This window comes from Eumetopias jubatus, unplaced genomic scaffold (genome assembly GCF_037043125.1).
Source record: "Eumetopias jubatus isolate StellerSeaLion01/CBP00866 unplaced genomic scaffold, mEumJub1_p1.0 scaffold_5, whole genome shotgun sequence".
Classification (NCBI taxonomy): domain Eukaryota; kingdom Metazoa; phylum Chordata; class Mammalia; order Carnivora; family Otariidae; genus Eumetopias; species Eumetopias jubatus.
Genome location: NW_028274811.1, coordinates 34680005 through 34699358, shown reverse-complemented (window position 1 = coordinate 34699358; position 19354 = coordinate 34680005). Strand labels below are relative to the sequence as shown.

At 50.3% G+C, this 19354-nt stretch overlaps 1 protein-coding gene across 2 annotated transcripts; it reads right to left on the bottom strand.

The window, feature by feature from the left end:
• Positions 1–4805: 4805 nt before the first annotated feature.
• Positions 4806–18765, bottom strand: DELE1 (DAP3 binding cell death enhancer 1). Of its 2 annotated transcripts, XM_028092931.2 has the most exons (13): positions 18610–18765; positions 17416–17530; positions 17198–17321; positions 14732–14882; positions 13615–13776; positions 13273–13361; positions 13075–13171; positions 10446–10588; positions 9452–9610; positions 9266–9358; positions 6927–7092; positions 6152–6391; positions 5299–5386 (listed from the first exon to the last, which is right to left on the bottom strand). In XM_028092931.2, the coding sequence occupies exons 1-12, from the start codon at positions 18638–18640 to the stop codon at positions 6153–6155; spliced, it is 1569 nt and encodes a 522-aa protein (XP_027948732.1). In that variant the 5' UTR covers positions 18641–18765; the 3' UTR covers positions 5299–5386; position 6152. The 2 variants fall into 2 exon arrangements, with proteins under 2 accessions (XP_027948733.1, XP_027948732.1); XM_028092932.1 differs by lacking the exon at positions 6152–6391 and having other exon boundaries at positions 4806–5386.
• Positions 18766–19354: the final 589 nt, after the last annotated feature.

Genomic DNA, 19354 nt, shown 5'->3' with positions numbered 1-19354 from the left:
AAAAAAAAAAAAGAGTAGAGGCAGAGCCAAGATTTGGAACCAGGACTGACCAACACCAAAACCTATGCCCTTGATCTTGACACTAGATTGCCAGCCAAGCAAAGGAAAGGAAAAGGCCCCACAAGTGAGCTTTTCTCAGTAGTGGACTTGTCTGAGTTCCCCCCTGTTGGAAAGAACATTTCTAAAGCTGCTCAGGCCTGCACGGCTCCGCATTTCCAAGCACAAAGCAAGAGGGACGTGGATCTGATCTGACGCAGGCCTGGGCCTCTGCAGGCTCCTGTCCTTTCCCAGTGATTAGCCCTTCTGGTACAGAAGTCATGTTTGCAGACCCAGCGTTCGTGGGTAAATCTTCCTCTGTCGCAGCAGGTTTGGGCCTGTGAATTCAGGCCCTAGAGGACAGTGTATGAACTGGGTCTATGAAATCGATACTGACAACAGCAAAACTTCCAGGGCAGGAAGCAGCAAAGAAATAGCCAATATTTTTCCAAGGCTCAGCCTTATAATTTTCCTGGAAATTTCCAAGCAGTCATTCAGCCAGCCATTCAGCTTCTCAGTAGCATGGGACTCTCCTCGACACTGAAGGCAAAAATTCCTCTCTGTGCTCCTCCTTCCGTCCTTTTTGGAGGCCAGTACTCATGTTCACTGTCCACAGAAATGGGCCAATCATACTCCTGACCAAGGATAATGAAAGCCATGTAAACTTGGAATCCAATGTGGCACCATTATCCTGTTATTCTATGTTACAGATGACGAAAATAAGGCTCCCGAAAGTTAAGGGCTTAAAGAGCAGAGTCTCTGGGCCTCTGATCACCTCACTTCAGGCTCCAGTGATTTCCTTCCAAGATCTGTGATTTTTAAGCTGTTGGGTTCCCCAAGGCAATGAGAGAGGCCAGGGAGACTCAGCAGGCAGGGTCTCCAGCCTGACCAGCCAGGAGACCGACACAAAGCAACATCTGATGTGTACTTACTTGTTGAGTGCATGAATGAATGAATAAATGAATAAATCAATACTTCAGAGTTCCCTTTTATCTGTATTGGAGCTCCAGCTAAGACGTCATTATGAAGAAAAAAAAGTTTCCATTATGTGAAATCAAAGTCTAAAACCCACAGAACTAGGGGCGCCTGGGTGGCTCAGTTGGTTAAGCGACTGCCTTCGGCTCAGGTCATGATCCTGGAGTCCCGGGATCGAGTCCCACATCGGGCTCCCTGCTCGGCAGGGAGTCTGCTTCTCCCTCTGACCCTCTTCCCTCTCGTGCTCTCTATCTCTCATTCTCTCTCTCTCTCAAATAAATAAATAAAATCTTAAAAAAATAAAAAAATAAAAAAAATAAAAACCACAGAACTAGAGTAGACAATGTTGACTGCCACCACCCCCCTCTTCAATTACTAGTGGATTTTTGATACAGAGCTGGTGTTGGGAGGGTGGAGAGAAGAGATGGGGGAAGAGGTAATCTAAGAAACCTGGGACCTAATTAATTAATTAATTAAAAAGAAACCTGGAATCATGGCTGTCACCTAGATGATTGGATACCCTGGATCACTGCTTCACTCTGGGTCAGAAGTCCTTAATCTGTAGACTTTGTGATTACTAGGCAAATCCTTGTGTATAGGCATTTTTCCAGGCAGAAGATACGAAGTCCTTATAGGATTCTCCAAGGAACATGTTGACCTATGAAAGGTTATGCTGCTCTGGTCTCAGTCATGGCCTCAACCTCCACAAACACAGGTAATTTTAGTCGTAAGGAGCCAGAACATTATATCACCAAGGAAAAGGCAAGACTGAAAAAGCTGCCTTGTGCAAAGCCACATGGCGGGTGTGTAGCAGGGCTAGGATCTGGATCTGGGATTCATATGATTCTTTTTTTTTTTAAAGACTGTATTTATTTGAGAGAGAGAGAGAAAGAGAGCATGAGCCAAGTGAGCAGGGGCAGAGGGAGAGGGAGAAGCAGACTCCCCACTGAGCAGGGAGCCCAACTTGGGGCTCCATCCCAGAACCCTGGGATCATGACATGAGCCGAAGGCAGACGCTTAGCCAACTGAGCTGCCCAGGTGCCCTTAATGTTCTTTTTAATATATCAGCGGTTCCTAACCTGGGGTCCACGGTTGGGCTTCAAGATCCATGAATTAGCTGAATTGTATGCAAAATTGGAGGAAGCACACTTTTCTATGGGAAGAGTCAGTGATTTCACCACATTTTCAAAGGGCTCTGTGACCTAAATAAGATGAAGGACCCCTGCGATCCTCTCTGCCGGTCCTCGGTTCTGCCTTGCCTGCAGACCCTGGAGAACTCACGGGTAGAGCTGTTTCTGTTCTGGGGCAACTGATGTCCGGTCAGTGTGGGGATGTATGTACTTGAGGTCAGTGCCCCCTTCTAGCCTGGGGACACTCAGCCCTTTCCCAGGAGGAACAGGCTGAGAGTGACACGGGGTATGGTGACAGAATGGAGTGTGCTGAACAGGAGGGTTAGAGAAACTTCTTTGCATCAGCCAAGATGTCAAAGCTGAGACTTCGGACATGCTCAGAACAGTTTTCACCAAGATGGGCACTGTCCTCCGGGAGACTTAGGGAGCAGGCAAGCCAGCCAGCACTCAGTTAAATGTCATCTTACTTTGGAAAGCCCAGAGGGACATTTTTTATCAATAGTCAGCCGTTCTCCAGCACGAGGAGTGCCGTGCAGTGCTCACTTGGAGCCTGGGGGCAGCTCAGAGATTGATAGGCAGCCTCCTTGTCTGTCACCCAACTTCAGCGTGGCAGCTCACTGACCCTACCTCTCCTCTGGCTGAAACAAGCTTGAGACGGCAACCACTACCCAGGGGACTCTGAAGAGAACCCAATCCCCACAGGAAGACAGGAGAGGGAGGGAGGTGTCTTAGCACAGGCTCAGCCTGGCACGTAGTATGCACCTAGACAATCGGTCAGCCTTTTCCAGCTCCTACTAAGGATGGAGTACAATGTAATGGGTAAGGGGAGGAAGGAGCCATGATCAGAAACACTCAATTCAGCAAACACTTTGTATTTATTGATTACTATGTGTCAGAAGTAGCACTGGAAATAGCAGTAGGGGGTATACAGAATCATTCATGCGACAAATATTTAAAGCACCTACTATGTGCTGGTAGACTTGATGCTATTAGGTGGAGGGGCAATGCAGCAATGCATAAAACCACGCATTCTTTGAGTAAATGTTTACCGAACATTTACCAAGTACCCTGCACTGTATTAGCACTGAAGATATAACGAATCAAACAGCCTTGTTCCGACTACAGCATCAGGACTCCCTGAAAACAGCATCTCTGGATAAGGAAACTGAGGCAGCAGAGAATCACACAAAAGTCTCATTGCTGAGGGCACTAGGTCCCCAGCCTTGGATCTCCCAGTATCCTAACCCAGGCTGGCCCTCCTGGCAGGGGCCACTTCCCTGCCCTCCCCCTCCTATTTCCTTTCAGGGCATGGACAATGAGTCATTATTAATGGAATTTTAATGGCAAAAGCACAGCAGTGCCTGGGTCTGTGGATGAAGCCCATCCCCTGGGGCCATGTGGAGACCGCAGTGCCTGAACAGCCAAGGATTTTCGGTCCCTTGACAACACCTCTCTCACAACTCTTCCATCCTTCCTCTCCACAAGGAGAGCTTAAAAATATCCTCCCTCCATGGTTGGCAGCCCGAATTGAATCAGTACTTAACTTGTAATGACTGAGGGGGAGGGAGGGCTGCATCTGGTCATCAAGACAGGACACCGTCCTGGGGCTGTGTGAACTGCCCCTCCTTCCCCCGGAAGGAATCAGGAACCCCAAATGACAACAGGAAGGGAAGAGGCTGAAATGCTGGCCTCCGCAGGAGGGCAGGAAATGACATTTTACAGAAGGTGCCTCAGGAAGGGTGATTGGCAGTCTGCACGGAGCTGGGCTCTGTGCTCAGCTCAGGCTGGGAAACATAGGGTTAACCAAGTTCTTCACTGCAGGACTTCTTGGAACCTTAAAGATGCTGATGTGCATTGTGAATCTATAAAAACGGGATGTCTGGTACAGCATTTCCCAAACTTATTCGACCACAGAAACCTTTCTTTTCTTTCTTTCTTTCTTTTTTTTTTTTTGCAGAGAGATTAGTGCACTGTATAACTTAAAAACCTGAGCTTTAACCAATGTGTGTACAGAGCCTCCACCGGCATGGGGCCTTGTGCTAAGTGCTGAGGGTACCAGAATGCAAAGACAACAAGGTCCCAGAGCCCAAGGAGCCATCTGTGGGAGGCCAGCTGCGTGAGGGGACCAGCATGGGGGTGGGGAGGCCAAGTGTGTAAGGCAGCCCTGGAAAGGGAACGGCAGTCAGGGGGAGGCGCTGGAGCTGGAGGAAGCCAGTGGTGAGAGGAAGGTGCTGGAAAAGTGTGGTAGGACCCACTAGAGGCTGGGGGGAGAGAGAGAGGTAAGGAGCAGAGAGGGAAACATAGACAACCCTCTCCCGCCCAATTCCTCCCACCTTTCAACTAGCAGAGCTGGGTGGTCTTTCCCATTTGAACAGTTACTAGAGGGTCTGGTCCTCAGTCCTTCCCCACCCCCACCCCAACCGCATCTATGCTATTGAACTTGGGCTAACATCCAGAAGCCAGGGAACAGCTATGCACAAATTCGGTAATTGGAGTCATTAGCGTTGACTCAGAAATCATTTTTCCTAAGTCTCTCTCTTGGAGAAGCTTTTAAGACCCTTCAAATTGGTTAATGGAGAGTTTAGAAATGAGGCTGGAGCCTCAGCTTTCAGCTCCCCCTGCCCAACCCCCTGCTCTCCCCAACATACTCAAGGGCAAGAGTGATGAGATAATCCAGTATCTATTTTATTAAACTCCCATCCATTTCTGGCATACCCTTCACAAACAAGGATCTCGAAATCTACCCTTCCCTGCTGCAAGTCTCCAGGTGCTCAGTGTCCACTTCCTCCCTCACACCGGCTGGAAGACAAGAACACTTTCGCGTAAAGCTACAGTGTGAACTGGCGCAAAGGAGCCCCAGGCCAGGAGTCAGGGGGCCTGGGTCTTCTCCTGGCCTGCTAACTCATAAAGCCGGTAAGCGTGGGCACCACTCCGCCTCCTTGGGCTTCAGTGAGGACCAAGGTCCTTTCTGCAGCGAAATGGCACACACGGGCTGTAGGGTAGAAGGCAGACACCAATGTCTTTGGTTTACCACTGAGGAAACAATGTAGCGGGTCAGGTCACTGCTTCAAGCTGACATGGCCAGGACCTGGGTCTTCATACACTTTCTTCTTTACTGTGCCAGGGCAGGTGCTTAAGATTCTTTGGGAAGGTGAGTAGATAACTGGCCTCTGTCCTGGGACTCAAGTTGCGGTAGCTCTCTGAGAACCCACAGGCTTCCTTCTTTAGGGCTGAAGTGAGGTGGTCTGAAAAAGTCAAGCAGATACGTCAGGCATGTAGGCAAGAAACTCGTTCCTTCCAAATCAAAGGTGAAATGGGAGATGATCATGAATCCGTAGATGACCAAAAGTGAATGTTGGGTCTCATCTTGAGAATGGCCTGATTCAGTGTTCTCTAAGCGTTAGCCATTCATGGAACCAGCCTCATGGTTTCTGCCACCTCTCTGGACCTGTGCTCCCCTTTATCCAATTTCACAATGTTTTTCTTTAAATGGATTACTTATAATATCTGTGAAACCACGATGTGCTAGTCACATTTTTACATTATATATTAAATATCCAACTACTAAGACAGAAAATATTGAGTACCTAAAATCCTCTTGCGAACCACCAGAGACACATATATCAGATGTTGGCAAAAACTGATGCAGTCTGAGCCTGAGGAAACTGAGGCATGGGAGGAAATAGGTAAGGGGTTTACTCAAGGTCATAAGCTAAGATGTGGACCAGGGCCTCTGGACCCTTCAGGACAGTTTTTCACAGGTCACTGAATGAATCCCTTTGTGCTCAGAACCAGAAATCACTGTGAATGTTCCCACTTCTCATCTGGGAGGCTACCAACTGGGGGAAAGGTCAAAGTCATTTATGAGCCATGCACTTGAAATTGCTTGAGAACCTCAGCTCCCACTGGCATGTCCACCTTGGAAAGGGACACTGACACCTGTTTTTGTTACCATCCAACCTCTCCGCCCAACACCAGTGAGAGGCACCAGTGACTAGGTCTTATCTTACCTTAGCCAAAACCCAGTCTGACGGGACTCCTTTCCAAGGGGTAGTTGTGCAGGGGGAGAGCCCTGCTGGGGGTTCCCAGGCTGGCTCCGAGATGCCCACTTCTACAGAGGAGGCCAAGGTTCCCTGTGCTCGAGGCGTGTGGGAGGTGGGAGGCTCCTGCCAGCAAAGTGTTGAGGCTGTGCAGGGAGGGACTGGAGAAGGACTTCAATCCTCTAACTGCCAGGTCGCTGGGGCCCAGGGCTGTGAGGAGAGGTGAGAGCAGCTCTTACTCACCCTGTGGGTTCCTACTGTGGAACAAGGACTTCTTAAAGGACTTAGTTGCTTCCGGCATTGTTAACCCAGGCCAGCCCGAGTGGCTCATGAGTGAGCAGGACTCTGAGAGCCCTCGAAGGGTAATTCAGGGCAATGAAGCGGTATCTCGGGCTACCGTCTCCCCTGACAAATCATCAGAGCAGCTACCGCTTCTCCAATCCCCGCTGTGTGCCGGGTTGTGCCAAGCCCTCTAGAGTCATCTCATTTTATCCTTACAACCCAATGAGTGAGGTATCAGTAGTACCCTCACTTTCAGAAGTGAAGAACCTAAGGCTCAACGACACTGAGTCCAGGGTCAGTGACAGAGCAGGGGTTAAAACTCAGCTGTGTCTGACTCAAGAAGCTGTGCTCTCACCCATCATTGGGGCAGGAAATGGCAAGTGGTCCAGGGGCTACTGCCTCCCCCTTCTCTGTCACAGGGTAATCAGCTCATGGGCGGGAACCTGTTGGCTTCGGTACGCACCTTTCCCTGCCACCTCCACAGAAAAGAGGTTCCGCAACCTCTCCTGGGCAGGTTCATTGCCCAGAGCTGCTGACTGCTGGTAACATCTCACAGCCTCTCCCAGGTTCCTCTGCACACCAAGGCCCTTCTCATAGCAAATTCCCAAGTGGTACCTGCTCTGGGAGTCCTAAAGGGGAAAACGGACAGACACACGGATATGCACACATGCGGGAGTGAAGAACTGAACCGCGAAGCCAGGAGGAAGGTGGAGGAGTCAGGCAAGCTGGGACTTCATCCGTGCAGGCTCCAGGCCCAGTCCCGGCCCTCCCTGTACCAAGGGATCTCAAGTACGACGAGCCAGAGGCCTGGAGTTTGCCTGACACAGAGGAGTCAGGGATCCTTCTGCCCAGGGAGATTCGAGCCGTGGCAGCTTCTTTTGCCGAGGCTGGTGCCACAGGCAGGGACAGAAGTGAGGGCCCCAGGCAGCCCAGCCCAACTATGGGGAACCCGGGACTCCGGCTCCTACTTCAGCTGAAAGAGCCAGGAGCAAGAGTGGAGGCTAGGCTTCCCAAAGGCCCCGCATGCCTTTCTGAACCTCTCCCAAAGTGCTGCAAAACATATGTTACAAAGAATGTTCCTCCTTTGAAAGGTTAAAAGGCCCTGGGATCCTCTCTCCTCTGAGAACTAGGAGGCAGTAGCAGGTAGTGCTTTGGAGCACTGCCTGGGTTCCAGTCACGGCTCCACCACCTACTGTGGAGGAATCTCGGGCATATTATTCTATGCCTCTGTGCCTCGGTTTCCTCATCTATAAAATGGGAAATAACAACAGTACCTACCTTACTGCATTGTTATGAGGATTACATGCGTTAATACGTGAAAAGTGCTTAGATTACTGTTATTATTACTTTCATACCTTTAGCTGCTCACATCATTAATCTCTCCCTCTTTGGGGAATATTATTGTTATATTCAAGCCCCCAACTTTAAAAAACAAAATACTCTGTTGATTCCCAACCACGGTCCCATTTCTCTTCTACCTTCTAGCGTTAAATTTCTGGACAGGGTTTCTGTTACCTGCACACCAAAGTCTACGTAATAAATATGGTGGACTCATAGCCATAGACCAACTTAGAAACAGTACCAGATACTCATAAGGCCAAAACACCCACCCTGCCACACTGCTCAGTACAAACCTACAGAGACACAATTCCTTCTGTGCCCAACACCGTGTTACCTAGCAATCCTTTGCGCACTTCTCCTTCCAGCGTGCTGGGTGACTAAAGCAGGCCAAGGGGCCCCCGGGCTTGTCCAGCACATGAAGAACATGAGGAAGACTCTGGGGATCTAACAAGGAAGGCAGGTTCAGAGGCAGTACCGGCTGGTGACACCGGTCCCCTTTTGACAGCAACGACAGATAACACCAAGTAAAAATAAAGTATTCTGATGCCCAAGAGTTCGATGAAGCTATCATTGTGTTGGCCCGAAAACACAGACGAGCAGGAGCCCCTATGCAGGGCAATTCTAGTCCATGCACATGGCTTGCTTTAATCCAGGAGCCCTGGTCCTCCAAGAGGCCACCCCCCAAAAAATCCTGGTCAAGAAACCAGAGATGCCCTTTTGATGACTCGCATGGAAGGAAAGCGCTGAGATCTCCTCCATTGAAGACACCTAGTTAGCTCCGTATTTCCAAACCCCCTGGACCATGTTTTCCCCGGAATTACTTACGAACACCCCATGGAACTAATACTCGGGAGAACACACTCTGGGTCCAATGGATTGGCTAGATGCCAACGCCCCCTTACATCTGCCGCTCCCCAAACTGCTCTATGTCTTTTGACTTCCTTGAACTGCACCGCTCATGAGGACGCACCCTCCCTGTGCGCCGCTTACCAAGTGCTCGCCCACCCGTTACCTCAGATAGATTGTGATCCTCATAACAAAAACAACCCTGCGAAGCAGCAGACAGGCGAGGCAGTCAGTATTATCCCAGTTTTTGAGATGAGGAAAACAGGAAAACAAGCAGCCACCGGCCCAGCAGTGTGCTGGTAAATATAACAACTGGCTGTCCAGTGCAAGAAGCCCTGCTTTGTTGCACTGAGTCATTTCTGTGCGGCAAATACTCCTCCCATAGCTGATTTTAAGGCACGAGCACCTCCTGCAGACTGGTGTAAGCCAGCTCCCATGCACCACTAGACCTGCCCAGGGGTCACACAGAAAGTCAGTGATAGTTAAGACTTGAAGCTGGCTCAGTGTGTTCCTGTCGGCCGTCTCCTGTGCACCCTGGAGCTGGGTACAAGTTCCCAAATCCCCTCCTTCCTCAGACTCGATCCCCCAAATGCCAGGACGCTGGAGATGTCCTACCCCATTGTTGGCTGCAAGCCAAAAGTATTTCACAGCTCTCTGCTCATCCAAGTGTGGCTCCTTGGTGAAAAGCACCCCAAGGAAAGCTTGAGCCTGTGGTCAGGGAGGAAGGAAAAAGGTTATCTCGGTCACTTCCCGGCCCCATGTGCTCCAAATGCCCAGGAGAGACCCCACCCGGGCACTCACCTCTCTCAAGCCCGAGTCTGCAGCTTGCTTCAGCATGGACACTGCCCTCTGCTGCTTAGGGCCCCCCGCGGAGGCCGGGCCTTGCAGCAGACACCTGGCATAGCGGTACTGAGCCAGGCTGTGGCCCTGGCTGGCAGCCAGCTGGTAGGAAAGGGCTGCCTGGAACAAAGGGAGAGACCCCTAGTCAACGGGCACCCTGGCAAGCCAGCCTTCCCTTCGAGTGAAATTTGTAAAAATTATTTTAATTAAATAGGACATAATCAATATAGATTAGTCAGAAAATACAGATAGGCCAAAATTTCAAAATACAGATAAACTGAAAATAGAAACATGAAATCCCAAGAAATTCTGCCTCCTAAAGATCATTCTCTGCTCACCTTTTAGTTTACAGCTCTGCAGGTTTCTTCCCACAAACCCATGTATGTATACGTACACGCACATACATTCACACACACAGACATATATAAATGTATGTGTGTCTAACAGGGAGAAAGAAACAGAATGAGAGAGAAAACATCACAATTTTGTAACCTATTTTTTTCACTTAACAATACACCAAGAATGTCTTTCCCAGCCAGTAAATATAGATCTGGTGCATCATTTTTAAGACCCACATAGATATTATTAACCAATTCACTATTCAAGGAACTTCAAATTCCTTCCTTCTTTTTTTTTTTTGCCATCATATACAATTCTAAGAAATCCACTCTTGTATATAACATCTCTGTGTTCTTATCTTACTTGTTTAGAATGAATTAATCCATTCACCAAGGTAAGGTTCTAGGTCCTGAGGATACAGCTGCAAAGGAGAAAGACAAGGTCCCTGACTCCTTTTAAATCTAAATTCCTAGAAGTTAGGAGCCTCTTCTTTTTCTCTCGTGGCGGAGAGAGAGAAGCTGTCTCCCCAAGCCCTGTCCACTGCTCATTTCTGGAGGTCAGCTCTGGACAGTGCAGCATGGGGGACAGGCCTAGGGACAGGGAGAAGGTGCAGTACCTTGCCAAGGTCCCTGGGGGTGCCTCTGCCATGCTCATGACACAAGCCCACGTTGTATTGTGCTTTGCTGTAGCCATGGTCTGCTGCTTTCTGGAAGTAAGAAAAGGCTGCCGTGTAGTCCCCATTCCTCATGTTCTCTGTCCCTGTAAGAAAGCACGGGGTGGAAACACAGCTTCCTCTGTGAACGTCCCCATATCCTTGGCCAGATACTCAGAGGCTGCTTCCTTTCTTTTTGGTGCTAGACACTTTGCATGTTTCCATCCTCCAAATGTTTCACTGGTTTGCCAGAGACATCAGTGGGTTCCGTCCTCCTATACAATATCCTCCTCTTGGTGACAGCATCCCGATCTACCTTCGGGAGCAGCCCCCCTTCCCCCCGCACCCGTGCTATCAATCAATGCACCGTGCTCTTCCCAACCCATAAGTCCCTCACTCAGGAGTCAGTCAATCTGGTTGAGGCGTGAGAGAAAACAGCTTTTGTAGGTTTATTCTGACAGCAGCACTCTGAAGACACTGTCCCTAAGTTACTGCCCCCGGGACGCCAGGAGCTACCCTGATTCCTGTTCTTTCTGCCACGTGGCAAAGTCGATAGATCTCAATGGATTCCTTCTGTGCTTAAGTTAGCCAGAGTGGGTTTAGGGTGCTTGTAACCAACTAAACATAACTAAACAAGCAAACAAACGAAAAACAGAGACAGGGCTGGGCACGCCGACTCCCCATTCAAACCTTCGCTCAAGCTGTCTCTCCTGCCTGGGGTATCTCTCTGCCTCCACCATCAGGCCTTCCCATCCTGTTTCTCTGCAACCTTCAGACCACACTCTGGCTTTAACACTCTTTTGGTATTTACTTAATATACAAGCCTTTTTCTATGAACTAAACGGTTTCCAGAGTACAAGCCCTGTCTCCTCAATTAGACTGCAAAATCCTGGAAGCAGAAGCAGAAAAAGAATGTAGAAGAAATAGCTTTGCATAGGGTGAAAGCTCTATACAAATGCAAAATATGATTATGGTTTCTGCTCCCTTTGTGTTCTGCCACACTGCTTAGCATTGCTGAATAAATGAATATGTGAATGAAGGAATGGGCAAGAAAATTCTCAGAAGAGGCTGTCTGCCCATCAGAATCATAAAAAGCTAATGAGGCAGAAGCCAGGTTCCATTCAGCCTGGAGTGAATTAAAGTCACCTACCTCCCTGCTGCCTGAAAATTTGCTGTCCAGGATTCACAGAGCCCTCTGTCCTTGAGAAGACTCAAGAGGGCGAAGGATTCCACCCCGTGCCTGCCCATTCCCCACACTGGCTCCCTGATCATCTCTCTTCTTTGTCTCCTCTGCCTCTAACCTAAACCAAGCTACCATGAGGCTTTGCTATGCCATCAGCAACAGCTCCAACCCAGTCTCCGGTTTTCTCTGGCATCTCTGCACTCCACATCTGTCCATACAACAGCCAGAGAAATCTGAAAAAGTAAATCAGATCATGTGATGGCACCTCCTCCTACTCCAGTGTAAAACCCTCCACTGGCTTTGCTTGCTTCAAAAAGCGACACTCCTTGCCTGACCTGGCCCCTCCCTGCTTTTTCTACTCTCCTGGTGATCTCTGAATTCCAGCCACACTCACCTTTCTTTTGTTCCTTTAACAAGCAAAACTCAATCCTGCCTCAGGACCTGTATACTTGCTGTTTCCTCTGTTTAGAAAGCTCTTTCTCTGGATGGAAACAAGACTGGCTTGTTTTTGTCAGTCAGGTCTTAGTGCAAAGTTCTTCTCATTGGTGAGGACTTCCCCAAGTCACTGACACATTCCCTTATTTACTTTTCTCTATAACACTTACCATCATTGGAAATTCTCTTGTTTGACAATGTATTGTTTTTCTCTCCCCTCCACCCCAATTCACATGTCAGCTCCATGAGAGTAAGGACTCTGTCTTATGAATCACTGTATCCCTGAAACCTAAAATAGGGCCTAGCGAAAGGTGAAATTTGTACTAAATGAATCCCAGCTTCTCCCCCATCTGCCCATTAGCTGAGTCGCCACATTGAAAGGCCTGAAACTTAAGCCAAGTCACCATGAAGAACGGGACAGATGGTGGGGGAGCACCCGGAATCTCCGGATGTGGGTAAGAAGGTCCTGTCTGTGCACTTGAGGGCCTGCTCCAAACCTAAGGAGCCTGTTCTTGCCTAAATGTGTCAGAAAATGCAAGGGATCCTCCAAGATTTCTCTTCTCCTTCTTACACAGTAACAGAACTTTCAGGTAAGCATGTGGTTATTCAGCTAAAGGCGACACTTCCCGGGCTCCTCTGCAAGTAGGTGCGGCCATAAGCCTACATTCTGGTCAATGGTTTGTACAACTTGTAGGGTGGAAAGGAGTGATGCTTTAGCTTTCCCACCTTTCCCCTTCCTGAAAAAAGCTGGAATAGCCAACCTGGACCTTGAGATGGAAGCCAGTTTTAAGAACAGCAGAACCAGGAGGATGGGTCCCTGACACCACTGTGCCACCATGCCACATTTGGTCTACCTACCCGGGCGAAAATAAACTCTCTCGTTTAAATTGCTCCCTACCCTAACTCTGTTTGACCAACCCCATACCCTTGCCATTTTCCCCTCCGCCTGCCTTGACGCAAGGTCCACCCAGTTACCCAGGAAGTTGAAAGCAATGGAAACGGTGAGCTGGAAGAGCTGCTGAATGGAAGTAACGGCCTCCTCGAGGGAAAGCGTTTTTGATTTATCTTGTTCCTGAGGAAGAAATACAAAGACTCATCATGAGACAGTTCACTGGAACTGCCACCTGCCCAGGGGAATGTTATGAGGATCCAGAGGCCAAATCTGAACAATACCTGTTTTTCTCCAGCGGGCTGAGGCTGGGCTGGCTTTGCCCTGGATTGGAAGCTACCATTGGTGGGCAGGAAGCCCAGATCACTGGGATCTGCAAGGAAAATGGGTGACACCCAGTCAGGGCAAAGGAGAAAGTGTGGTTTCTCCTTTTCTCCCACTGTGCCAGTCTCCCTAGCCCCTCCAGCCAGCGCCACTGCCAGGAAACAGAATCATTCTGAAGTGCCCCAGAAAGCAGGGGCCTGACAGGAACGATTCCCTTATCGGGCATACGAAGCAACAAATGTCCATCTGCCCAATTCCCCACCCCCTCTACCTCTGGCTGATTCTAGAAGGTGGAAACATACCTTCCTCAGAGGGACCCTGAAGACCGGATGCCCTCAAGGAGCTGTGTGAAGAGAGATTCTTGGGCTGAGTGGAGGCTTCTTTCTGGCCCAGCCCAGGTTCCCTGGGACCAGTATGCCTGGGAGCTGGGCCATCAGGGCTGGGGAGGATGTGTCTCCGAAGTGCTGGAAAGACCCAGTAAGAGCAGTCACATCAGAAGGGAATCAGCTCGGTTTGCTTGGGCTTGACTGAGGGTCCCCTGAGGTTTGGGGGAAGAATGTGGGATCCCTCTGACACCTCCTTCACACACCTCAACCTCCCTCCTCCGTTTCTTTTGCTGGCTTCCATCTGGAGGGGTCCAGAGGGGCCCCCATTTATGCTGATCTCCTGCCCCGGGTATAAATCATGCCAATGCCTGATTTCTCCCAGTAGCAGGGAGATATCTACCTTATTCACTGTTGTAGCCCCAGCACCTCGCACTTTGATAATAATATCGATCATGATTATAATTATAAGAACAAGAACTTAAACTAATACTTTCTGGGTACTTACTGCGTGCCAGGCACTATTCTAACTCTTTGACGTGTATTAACTCATTTACTCCTCCCAAGAAACCTATGAGGTAGGTTTTCTTATTACCCCATTTTATAGATGAGGAAACTGAGGCACAGGGAAGTTAAAAGTGACTTGTTCAGGGACACAAGACCAGTATGCGACAGCTCTGGGGCTTGAACCCTGACACTAACTCCAGGGTCCTAACCACTAGGCTGTACTGCCTGGGTACCATGGTACATAACAGCTCTCCAATGAAGATCCACTTATTCATGAATGACTAACCAGAGAATGATCCAACTGGCTGAGAGGCAAGCAGGAAGCCACACCCAGGATCTAAAGTAGCCTGTGGGCTCCCTGTGGGGCTCCCTCCATGGAAGGTGAGGGGAGGACATGGGAGGACACTGAAGGGCAGGTGTGGCCCACACCCTGGGTGGACAGAACTTCCTCACATTCCCCTTCCTCTGACTTCAGATAGGAAAGGCAAGGAGCTGCTGATGGCTCTTTTCCTGAGGTGTGTCCAGAGATGCTTCCTGGCCCAGAGAAACTCCCAGCCTAGCCCTCCCGTCCCTGGGACTGAGAACTCACAGGACTGTTGCGGATGCCACAAGGGAGATGAGAGGAAACGATCCAGGGGACGGCGCCAAAAGCAGTGCCCTGCTTGCCGAGGTCCTGCTGGCAGGGACGACTGGAAATGGATCTGCCTTGCCAGCTGCAGGGCCAGCACGGCCAGAGTGCCCTGGGAAAGACAGCACATCAGGGACCCAGCTTTGCACTGGTCACCTCCCTCAGTCTCCCCCTTCAGCTCAGACATCACTTCCTCGAGAAGCCTTTCCTGACGCCTGGCTATGGCCAACTAATCCTCTCCCCAGCGAAGGGGCACCTGGGTGGCTCAGTTGTTAAGCGTCCGCCTTCAGCTCGGGTCGTGATCCCAGGGTCCGGGGATCGGGACCCGCACTGGGCTCCCTGCTCCGCGGGAAGCCTGCCTCTCCCTCTCCCACTCCCCCTGCTTGTGTTCCCTCTCTCGCTGTGTCTCTCTCTGTCAAATACATAAATAAAATCTTGAAAAGAAAAAAAATCCTCTCCCAGTGCCCAAATGTCCCTTAGAGCCCTGGTCACAGTGGTACTTAAATAATCACCTCGACAATTACTGAGCTAAGCTCTGTCTCTCTAGTTAGTCTTAAACGCCATGACGGCAGGAATTGTGTGTGTTTTGCTCACCACTGTATCCCCGGAGCCTAGGAGAGTACTAAGATATAGCACTAACAAATACATGCAAGTATTTATTAAATGCATAATAAGTTAATGAATAAAGTTTAAGCAGGCAAAAAGATAATGTGGTAAGCTGCGGCTTGGCCACAAATGCAGTGCAGGTCAGAGTTCCCCATCAGGTTCACTGTCCTTCTCTAGCCTGGGGCACCAGGTCTTCCTTTCCCTCTGCCCAAGCCACCCCACCAGAGACACATTCACAGGTACAGGTTGCTGAAGGTGTCTCGGTATCTCTTCCCTGACAGGTCTGTGGAAGACCTAAGCTAGCTCCTAGCCCAGTGACTGCTTGGTTTTCCCTGTCCCTTCCTGTGCACACCCAAATACTTATTTATGACAACAGGCATTGGGTACACTGGCCGAGACAAGTTACAGTCTCTGTCCTCATGGAGTTTACATTTTCACTGAGGGAGAAAGACAAATTTCGAGTACACCGAGAAATAAACACAATAACCACAAGTTATGCTAAATGCCAAAAAAGAAACAAATCAGGAGTTTTCACAGAGCATAAGAGGGAGGTCTGAGAAAACAGGGCATCAAGGAAAGCCTCTCTAGAGGGCTGATGTGTGAACTGACGCCAGAAGGAAGAGAAGGTGCCAGGATGTAATAAGAGACATGTATCCATGGCAGTGGGGACAGCTTGTATTCAGGCCCTTTCACATGGTCAACAGTGACAGAGCTGAGGGACAGCATCAGGACCCCTGGAATCCAGGCCCAGTTTCTAGAAGGACTCACTGGGGAATTGCTCTAGGACTCAGATCTTTGACAAATTGGGAAAATGCTCTGCTCTCCAGGGTATGCTATGCCCCTAGTCCACAGCTCCACAGAGAGAAGTGGCCCTGCCACGGGCACATTCTAGGCTCCATTCTGCTGATGACACCAATTTACAATGAGACAACTGATGCTCAGGGAAGTCAAGTTACTTGCTCAAAGTATACAGCGTAAAAGTGATAGGGATGAGATGTGACAGAAACGAGAGTGATGTGTGCAGAACCTGAATGACGAAGATTCTGCCTTGCTGGACCTAGTGTTCGCTGCTGAGCACCTGACTTTATAGGTCAGAGTCAACAAATATTTTTTGAGCAACTACCATGTACCTGGATCTGTACTAGGTTTTCCCTGTCCCTTCCTGTGCACACTCAAATACTTCTCTGTTACAACAGGCGCTGGGTACACTGGCAAAGACAAGTTACAGTCTCTGTCCCCACGGAGTTTACATCTTCACTGAGGGAGAAAGACAAAATTTGAGTACACAGAGAAATAAACAATAAGCTGTAGAGCATGGTGGCTAAGAGCATGAGCTCCAGAATAAATACGGTTTCTCTACTTCATAGCTGTATGACCTTAAGCATGTTACCTAAAGTTTCAGAGCCTGAGTTCCCTTATCTATAAAATGGAGATTATATTTCCCTTGCAAAATTTTTGTAAGGATTAAAGACAATAATGCATATATAATATTTACATTAATAAAATGTCAGCTATTTAGTATTATTCATTGTAAGCTTCATCAAGGCAGGAATCACATCTACCTTGTTCTCTACTGTGTCACTAGTGCCTAACAAAAATGCTCAGAGAATGTGTGAAACAAATGTTTACTGAATAAAAGGAGGAAGAGGGTGGGGGAAGGAGAGCAGCAATATCTCACCAAACAGGCTCCAAATGCCATGGGTTACTCAAATTTCAAGTGTGGGAACAGTGATGCCCTAGCTCTTGTTTCCAGGCTATATTTCCATGCAGGCTCATTCTCATCCACACAGAAGGGCAAGGACAGCACTGGGGAAGCCTTACCCATGATATGGCATCCCACAAGGTGTTTGGGGAAACACGGGTAGACATCCACTGGAAGGCATCCTTCCATCCATGAGACCTTGGGCCCCTCTTTGTGCCTGGGCCTGGGCCATGGGGGCCTGACCTAGATGAGGCAAGAAAGGCTATCAAGTTCTATCCTAAGTGGGAGGAGAAGGAGGCCAGAGGAAGAGATGGGTGACAGAATGGAAGTATCTCACCTGTCAAAGCTGGGGACAGGGACCAGCAGGCTGGAGGAGGCAGCCTGCAGCCCATCTGGGTTGGGGGACTTGGGGGTCACCCCCCGGAGGCCAGATCCCAGCAGACGGGGAAGAGCTGTGTAGAACAACAAAGATCAATCACCTCGACATAAACAGCACTGAGGTAGTGGCAGCCCCACCGATCTTCCCTCTGCCACTTGACAGAGCCCCACTCCAGGAACCCAGGAATCACTGGCATCTGCCTCTGCAGTTCTTAAACAAGGACATACGGGACTCTTTTGCCTAGTACAGTTTCTGAGGTGCCATCCAGAACCAATAAACCAGGCTCATTCAGGGCATATTTTGAAAATGCTCCCCACGTGACTCCGAAGTCCTCCCAGGGCTGACAATCACTGTTATAATAAAATTACCGGGGGGCGCCCGTGGCTCAGTTGGTTAAGCGACTGCCTTTGGCTCGGGTCGTGATCCCGGAGTCCTGGGATCGAGTCCCACATCAGGCTCCCAGCTCAGTGGGGAGCCTGTTTCTCCCTCTGGCTCTCTCCCCTCTCATGCTGTTTCTCTCTCGCTCGCTCTCTAATAAATAAATAAAATCTTTTAAAAAAATAAAATAAAATTACCGGGGCGCCTGGATGGCTCAGTCATTAAGCGTCTGCCTTCGGCTCAGGTCATGATCCCAGAGCCCCGGGATCGAGCCCCGCATCAGGCTCCCTGCTCCGACGAAGCCTGCCTCTCCCTCTCCCACTCCCCCCGCTTGTGTTCCCTCTCTAGCTGTGTCTCTCTCTGTCAAATAAATAAATAAAATCTTAAAAAAAAAAAATTACCGGACATTCACACACAAACTCAATGCTTGAATCGCCCCTCTCTAAATCCCGCCTCTTTTCATTGGCTCCGCCTACTCCACCGGCCCCTACTCATCTTTCCCAGACTCCGAGCCCTGGCCATTTGACTCCTCCCCTTCCAACAGCCCCACCCATCTCCGTGGCTCTACGCTCCACCCTCTTCCCCATGAGCCCCACCCACACCTCGAATTCCCGCGGCCCCTGACAGGCGGCTGTAGCCACGGCTATTTAGACTCCGCCTTCCCTCAACTTTAACCCCGCCCACTGAAGCTTCGGCTCCGTCCCCTTGGCCCGTCCTCTTCTTTCAGTTCGAAGTTCCAGCTGCTTCACGACCCGCGGCTCCAACGCCCCTTACCTCGGCCCAGGAGTCGCGGGAGGCGCCACATGTCGTTGCCAACAGCATAGAGAACTCGCAGGCCCAACACACAGGGCCGACCACGGGGCGGCGGCTAGAGGGACGGCCCGCCGGGACGGCCCATTCGCCCTCCGAATGGCCGAGTCCTGAGGAAGCGCTCAGTCAGCCAATTAGAAAGGGGCGCAGCCGGAAGGCCGGCGCTACGCGAAAGGAAGTGGGGGTGTAGGCGTCTTTGGGGCTGACGAGGAGGTGAACTGCGGCAAGGGCGTGGATATGGGCCCGACCTGCCCCTGAAAGAGGTGTCGCTAGCCGCGCGCCAGACAGTGGGGAGGGCGCGCAGCGGCGGGGGATCGCAGGTGGCCGAGCTGAGCCGCGTCCGAAACGGGACTGCGGAGAGGCGGGCCTAGGGGCCTCGGTAGCGCAGGACGGCTTTGCAGACACAGTGGAGAAGCGAAAGGGGAACCCTGTTTCCCAGCCCCGCCACTAGACGAGTCACCGGGGCCGGTGGCTGGAGGAGAGGAGCGCTAGGGTCCGACGAGAGAAGCCCGTAGTCCGAGCTTTGCCGTCTAAGGCCCGCGACTAGGCGATCCGGGCCCGGACCGACGGGGTAGGCGATGAAAAAAGGCAGCGTTCTGATGCCGGGGTCCCAACTCTGGCTCAGCTTTGTGTCACCGTGTAGCCTCCGCACGACCCCTTCCCCTGTCTGGGCCTCAGCCTGCGCGGTGATAGGGTCTGATGGAGTGAT

What these genes read in the sequence shown, in the direction of transcription:
- DELE1 (XM_028092931.2), bottom strand. Translation starts at nt 18,640, where the DNA reads ATGTGGCGCCTCCCGCGACTCCTGGGCCGAG. An exon ending in TGTGGGATGCCATATCATGG is followed by an intron (nt 14,883 to 17,197) that starts GTAAGGCTTCCC and finishes TGTCTTTCCCAG; the next exon opens with GGCACTCTGGCCGTGCTGGC. An exon ending in GGCTTGCAGCCAACAATGGG is followed by an intron (nt 7,093 to 9,265) that starts GTAGGACATCTC and finishes TTTCCCCTTTAG; the next exon opens with GACTCCCAGAGCAGGTACCA.